Below are 7,923 nucleotides of genomic sequence, written 5' to 3' on the forward strand. Positions count from 1 at the left end.
TTTTCCCATAGACCTACATCATCGAGAGAGAGACGTCTGTAAATCAGTGGATACACTTTTTTTTGAGCATCACAACCCCCACAAAATGACTCGCTCAACTATCAGGATTTCATCCATTCGTTCCCATAACAGTTGGAGAGTCAGTGGCACAGTTAATGTATATTATCCCCAAGATAGCGTAGCCCTAAAATGGAAGTTAGCCGTTAGGCCGGCAGAAGTTATCCACTTGGCCGCATGCGTAAATCTCTAGTAGACTTGCTCTATGAGCCCCATAGTGCGGAAGATCTGGACAATTTCATACTGCCGAAATCTAATTTTTTTGGCTTCATGCGGCACTGAACAGTTTTCATAGGAATGGATGGGGGCCCGCCTCGAATGCTGTATCAAAGTCTCTTTACACGTCCATGGCTGAAATTGTTAGCTAAAAGAACCAGAAACAGGTAACTAAAAGTTAGGGATAAACAGTTGAAACAGTTCCCTCAAAGGAACAGAAACAGTTTTAACGGTTTACTAAAGGAATATATAAACAGTTTAAGCCTGGCTAAAAGTAGGCCTAACCGTCAAACAGTTAAAATGGTAAGCTAAAGAAACAGAAACAGTTAGCTAGAAGTAATGGATAAACATTTGAAAAAGTTAGCGAAAAGGAACAGAAACAGTTGAAATGGTTAGCTAAGGAGAACAAATAAACATCTAAAAGTAACGGATAAACAGTTGAAATAGTTAGCCAAAAGGAACCAATTAACAGTTAGCCAAAAGGAACAATATCCTTAACTAGAAGTAATGGATAAACAGTTGAAATAGTTAGCTAAAAGGAACAAGAACAGTGGAAATGGTTAGCCAAAAGGAACAGAAACAATATGCTTTACTAGAAGTAAGGTAGCTAATGACTAAAACACACACATAATGACTACAAAGAGACTCAAAATGACTACAGAGACACTAAACGATCACAAAGAGACCACAATGACTACAAACACACACAAAATAACTATAAAGAAACTCAAAATGACTACAAAGAGGCAAAAAATGACCACAGAGGCACAAAGCAACTACAAAAAGACACAAAATCATTGGAAACTCAAAATGACTACATGGTATTTTTTCTAAAAGTGACCAACTGTAGCTTTAATGTGTTATTGTGTTAGTTCATTTGGTGATCGAACCCCTTTGCTTTAGTAGCTGAACGTGCTAAGCGCAAAAGTCCTTGTAGTGGTGAAGATTAGCTTTTGGTTTCACTGTCAGCTGGAAACCTTCAGTAACTCATGGTAACTCATTAGCATATTTGGAACCGTCGGAACCATTGGAACCATCGGAACCATTGGAACCATCGGAACCATTGGAACCGTCGGAACCATTGGAACCATCGGAACCATTGGAACCGTCGGAACCATTGGAAGCATCGGAATTCTAGAAGAGAGTGTCACAAAGAGGTTCTAAATTCACAGAAACTGTAAGTAGGAGTCAGTCTACTGTGCACAAGCAGACAGGGAAGACGGTTTGGACCTCAACAGGATCGAAGCAAGTCAACAGACGAACTCGACGAATCTTAGGTGACACAGGTAAGTCTCTGTTGTTGACCACAGATCACTGGTTAACCTGTCAAAATGTAATGAGTATTGTGACTGTTTTAATTATTTCATCAGTGTAAAGTAATTTAGTACAGTTGATTACTTTTCTAACAAATGTTTTAAACTGGTCAATAAAGCAGAAAAATGTCCATAACTAATTACATATAGCTAGTTACTCCCAACACTGTGTAGACAAGTGAGAATTGGTGAGTCAGAGATGCAATGTACAATATAAGTCGTGCTTGCATGAACAAGAAGCATGAGCTGTTACTTTTTTGAGATGTTATTCATACTGAAAATTCACGAGACGATGGTTTCTTGTGTATTCACACAGCAATAGATGAGACAGATTATCTGTGGAAAAAAAAAATCATACTCCTCTGCCCACTTTATTGCCTTGTAGCACTTCTAATGGTTTCACCGCATGTGAGCGGAAAACAACCAATCAGAGCCGAGGAGTCCATAACACAGCTGTCAGTTATGTCAATCGCTCCACAAACTGGGGTCAAACTGACAGACAAGGCAGCTCTTATCAAATCTGAATCAAGATTCTGTTACTGCATTGCATATGTCTCTCCTCAAATGTTTTCAGAAACATATTTAAGTTCAGTGCTAGGCTGTAAGATGAGAGAGTTTGTGACCTGGCCACCATGTTGGATACAGTTAAAATGATTACCAAGCAGTGCCGACCAGTCAGAGCAAACTTTCCCCTTTAACAGCTCAGCAGTACACTATGGGTGCTTTCACACCCGCCCTGTTTGGTTCGGTTCAATCAAGCTTGAGTTCATTTGCCCCCTAAGTCCGGTTCATTTCGGCAGGTGTGAACACAGCAAGCGCACAACAACCAGACCCAGACTCTGGTGCGGTTCATTTGTGGTGAGAACGTGTTCCAACCTCGATCCAAACCAACTGCAGTCACATGACACATTGTTTGGGTTAAACATGAGCATGTTACAGTCCTGGAAAAAGTCCCTCCATTGTGACATTAGAAAGTGTCACATTTATCTTGCAAGTGTACTCTTCTTCAACGTTTTGTTTACTTCCTGGATTTTTCCCACATGGAAATTCTGACCAATCAAGAGCAGCTTTCTCACACAAGGCATTTGATCTGGTCCTCTTGTAAATGCTGCCGTGAGAACACAAACCAACTCTAGGCAGTTATGCAGTTTTGTATCAAAATTAGTCCCTGATTCAGACCAAAGCAGGCAAAGTCTAGGTCTGAAAGCACCCTAAAATATGTTTTTGAAAACATTTGCGGTGAGAAATAAACAGTGACAGAATCTTTTGGCATATTCCGGCATTTTATCACTGCCTAGACTGACAGTTGGACCGCAATTCACAGACAACTGACATGATTGACAGCTGCGTTAGAGACTCCTCGGCACTGATTGGCTGTTACTGGGCGCCACGGTCAGATTCTAGCGAACGCCACTCGAGGCAGTAGGTAGAGGAGGGACGTGGGTTTTTTTTCCCCACATATTATCTGTACTTCTTTCAGAATATAGTGATAGTTTCAGCAAATATGACACCAAGTTATTTTCATAAAAGTTAGTAGATTTAACACTGAGCTGTTTAACATGAGCTAACAATCTGTTCTTCTTTCTCTCCGTAAGATAACTGGTTCATGATGGGACAGTCTTCATCGAACCCCTTGATCCCCAGAGGCTATAAAGAGCTGGGACGTTTGGGAGCAGGAAGCTTTGGTGTGGTGGTCAAATGCTTGAAAAAGGACACCAAAGAGATTGTGGCGTTGAAGATCCCTAAGAGGGGCAGCATGGACAGTGAAGTAGGTCCCTTTAATCACTGCTATGGTTATATGGCTTTTATCTAAATATCAAAAATGGTTTCCTGCCTTTAGTGCATGTAAACATGTCAGCTGTGCATCAAAAACTGAGTATCAAACTTGTCATGTATTTTGTTCTCTCCAGCTGGCTCTCATGACTTTCTTTAAGCGGAATAACCTGGACAGGTGGAACATTGTCAGGTTCATTGGCCCCATTACATTGACCAACAACCGCACCGCTCTGGCCTATGAGTCACTGGACATGACTCTACGCGAATACGTCAACGCCAACCCTGGACTGAATGTACGTGTAGTCAGGAGTGTGGTCCAGCAGGTATGGTTACAGTGTTATCAGACACAAGACTAAAGTCAAAGAGCTGTCGGTGTTGCTCAATTGTCTGACTGTCATCGTTGATCTTTGCACTCACAGATGGCCTCAGCATTAAACGCCCTGGAGAGCATCAAAGTGATCCACACAGATATAACGTTTGATAACATCATGCTGGTAGATCGTAAAGCGCAGCCCGTCAGGGTTAAGCTTATTGACTTTGGGTTGGCTCTCCCATCCAGTTTGGCGAAGCAGGGATCACATTGCCAAGTGAAGATCTACAGGTGAGCTACACAAATCACAATTCTACTAATTTGTAGGAAATTTCTGCCATCTACACAAATATGACAGTGTGCCTAATTCTGTGTCCATATTTGTTTCATATTCAGGGCTCCGGAAATATTTCTGGGACTGCCATTTTCAGAGTCCATTGACATGTGGTCTCTGGGAGTTGTGATGGCAAGAATTCTACTTGGTCGTTTGATCTTCCCTGGAACATTTGACTATAACATAGTAAGTCACTAACTGCTTTCTTTTTTCTGTCCTTCTAAAAGATCTAGTATCACTGCACTCATCACTTTGTGATCTAAACAATGATTGGCAGTTTTTGGTTCTAAGTGCTACGGACGCAGTTCAGTACCAAAATATATAAGGCTTTGTTAAACAACATATAGAGTTTATTACAAATACTACTTTGACTGTTGGACAGCCATGAAGAGATAAGAAGCATCCTGTTGCATATCTTGATGTGATGTTGTGTTTTGTTTCCAGCTGCAACACATAGTGGACTTCCTGGGTGTTCCCTCGGACCATATTCTTACTTCTGGGATGTACTCAAACAAATACTTTGTGAAAGAACATTCCAGCAAATGGAGACTGAAGGTACGGCAAGACCAAGAGTCTTTTCATCCACAACACTCTCTTATCTAGTTAAGATAATACTTTCTAACATTTTCCACAACTTAATCGGATAATGTGATGAAGAGGTTCCTGACATATTCTTTTCCTTTTTTTAGACATATGAGGAGTTTTGGGGTCCTCAGCAAGCCCCTGACAACGGCAGGGTCCCCAGAATCAACTACCCGGACTGTCTGGAAACGGTAGGAAGTTATGTAGATTGTGCTGTAGCTGCTGTAGATGGACTTTAATTGATTCTCTTTTCATGAATCATTAAGTTTACTTTACTGGATCTGCCCTTTGTTCCCCACATTAGTGCCAGAGGGAGCAACTGAACGTGGTGGAGGTGGCTGAGAAGGAAGAATGCATAGATCTGTTGAAGGCAATGCTTCGGATGGATTCCAACGAGAGGATTACCCCCAGTCAAGTCCTCGCACATCCATTCATCAGGAGAGGCAACCTTCAACATAGCTCTGAGTAAGTGTCTGCGTTTGCAAGTGAGCTTTAATGGGAGTTGCATTACAATTCAAATTTGAGATACTTCTTAATTATATTGTGACTGCTACAAATGAACCCAGATATTTTTTTTATATTACACATAGTATTAACAATTGTAGATATCTGAAGCTGAGGTTATAATAAATTAATATGAGTTGGATTTAAGATATCTAACCACAGAGGAGCTATGGATATCCTGAAAGGACTTTGTAGACAAAGAAGGGCCAGAGTACGAGCTATATTCAGTATACAAGCAATGAGTTTAGAAGGTGATGCTGCTGAAACAGTGTTTACCTGCTCTAACCGGAGCCAGTGGAGTTAACATGCCTGGCTAAGTAGCTTACTATCTCCAGAAACCACACACACGTTGTAGCTTTTTAAACTACTTATGATCATTATCAAAATTCAACATGCATCAGTGATATTATTGCATTTATTATCTCTAGTGAGTTCTTTATTTTAACTGCATTGTGCCTTTTTAATAACTGCTGCCTGTCTTCACTCAGCAGCATACGTGAAGCCTCGGATCAACCTCCAAAAACACCCTACAGCACATCAGTGGAGTATAAAAGCTGGTGAGACTGTTATTCTCCTCATTTCAGCCATGTCTATTTTTTAAACATTCAATGATGGATACGTTCTCAGTCAGCTGTTTGTTGACCTGCATGTGTCTTAATTCAACAGGTTGGGTTCTGACAGCAGCACAAATACTTCCAGGTGTGGCCTTGGTGCAGCCTGCACCACCTGAGTGGTGCCTGGCGTTGGCGGAGGACAACAGGCAGAGTGAAACATCTTGGTAAGAGAATTTTCTCTGGGCATGTCATTCATCAGATATGGAGTTAGGCCATCATTACAGCAGATAAGGGAAGAAAATATTAACTGTGTGTGTAGTCCATTAACAATTGCAGATATTGGAAACAAAGGATATAAGAAATTAATATGAGTTCTATTTAAGATCTCTAACCACAGACAAGCTATGGATATCCCGAAAGGGCTTTGTACATGGCAGAAGAAGCATGAAAAGGGCCAGAGTAGTATACAAACAATGGGTTTGGAAGGTAACGCAGCTAAAACAAAAAAGGATTTATGTATTTTTTGCCTTTCCAAAACCCAAAACACAGAAGCAAAAGTGTAAAGAATGGATCAGACAGGGTTTATCTGCTCTAACAGGAGCCCGTAAAGTTTAAATGTCTTGCCATCTAGCTTAATATCTGCAGTTGCCTCAGTGGAATCTGCGTTAAGAGTGCACACACACACACACACACACACACACACACACACACACACAGCTCTTTAAACTAGTTATGATCATTATCAAAATCCAACACAGATTAGTACTATTAATTGCATTTATTATCTCTTGTGAGGTCTTGTTTTTAAATTAATTGTGCCTTTTAATAACTGCTGCCTGTCTTCATTCAGCAGCATACATGAAGCTTCAGCTCCACCTCCACAAACGCCCCCCGTCAGCAGATCGTTGGAGTGTAAAAGCTGGTAAGACTAATCTTCTCATTTCAGCCATGTCTATTTATTAAACATTAAATGATGGATACGTTCTCAGTCAGCTGTTTGTTGACCTGCATGTGCCTTAATTCCACAGGTCGGGTTCTGACAGTGAGTGTCATAAACCTACTGCAGCACAAATACCTCCAGGTGTGATCTTGGTGCAGCCTGCACCACCTGAGTGCTGCCTGGCGTTAGACGAGGACAACAGGCAGAGTGAAACATCTTGGTAAGAGAATTTTCTCTGGACATGTGATTCATCAGATATGGAGTTAGGCCATCATTACAGCAGATTAGTGATAAAATATTAACTCTGTGTTTGTGTATTTGTGTAGCCTGTCAGATTTGCTGGAGGAACTATCTGAAAATAGTTCAGTAGAGCTCCCTGCCCGTTCAGCTGAGGGCACTGACGTGCAACAGGAGGACACAGAATCCACCGACATCATGCCTGGTAGGAAACGCTAACCTCCACTTGTGTCTGAATTGTTAAGGTCTTTCACATTGTTGTTGACTCTACCAAGGAGAGCTGAGTCATTAATGTCCCTTTGATTTCCATCATCATAGTGCCGCAGAAGAGGAAGAAGAGGAAGAAGAAGAACCCCTTCAAGCAACTCTGGGCCTGGGCCAAGGAGACCTTCACCGGCTGCAACAGTGTGGATTCTGAGTCTTAGAAATACCCTATGAAGGTGTGTTTTCACATGCATACACACTATTGACACATCTGTGTGAAACTGATGTCAGCTGTCAGGAGTTGTGTAGTTACTACTGCTAATATTATTAGTCATACTGATGCTATTATAATACACATATGATTATTATTAATGTCACATACAGATACTATTATATGTTAATATATACATGTAAAATACACTGATCTGCCAAAACATTAAAACCACATAAAAGTAATACACTTTACCGGTCAGTGGTTTTAATGTTTTGGCCGATGAGTATATACAATATCATATACTACTACTAATATTATTATTATTATTATTATCATTGTTCATATATCTATTATTATTGTCATACTTGTTACTGTATTGTAATTGCTGTGTATTTATCTCTCTCTCTGTCCCGCTCCCTGTAGGTATTTTGTCCTTGGACATCTACATAGGACATCTACATATGACATCTATTGCACGTCTGTCCGTCCTGGAAGAGGGATCCCTCCTCAGTTGCTCTTCCTGAGGTTTCTTCCATTTCTCTCCCTGTTAAAGGGGATTTTTTGGGGAGTTTTCCTCATCCGATGTGAGGGTCAAAGGACAGAGAGATGTTGTATGTTGCAAAGCCCACTGAGGCAAATTATAATTTGTATAATTAGTTTTATGAATATAGTTGGATTGAAT

The 7,923-nt window shown here is 40.7% G+C and overlaps 1 protein-coding gene across 1 annotated transcript; it reads left to right on the forward strand.

Annotated features, from left to right (window-relative positions):
- The first annotated feature begins 3,847 nt into the window (after nucleotides 1-3,847).
- LOC125893504 (homeodomain-interacting protein kinase 2-like) lies at nucleotides 3,848-5,868 on the forward strand. The gene is made up of 7 exons (XM_049584218.1): nucleotides 3,848-3,963; nucleotides 4,069-4,192; nucleotides 4,451-4,561; nucleotides 4,696-4,779; nucleotides 4,893-5,053; nucleotides 5,581-5,649; nucleotides 5,759-5,868. The coding sequence occupies exons 1-7, from the start codon at nucleotides 3,851-3,853 to the stop codon at nucleotides 5,820-5,822; spliced, it is 726 nt and encodes a 241-aa protein (XP_049440175.1). The 5' UTR covers nucleotides 3,848-3,850; the 3' UTR covers nucleotides 5,823-5,868.
- The last annotated feature ends 2,055 nt before the right edge of the window (nucleotides 5,869-7,923 follow it).

Source organism: Epinephelus fuscoguttatus, linkage group LG8 (genome assembly GCF_011397635.1).
Source record: "Epinephelus fuscoguttatus linkage group LG8, E.fuscoguttatus.final_Chr_v1".
NCBI lineage: Eukaryota > Metazoa > Chordata > Actinopteri > Perciformes > Serranidae > Epinephelus > Epinephelus fuscoguttatus.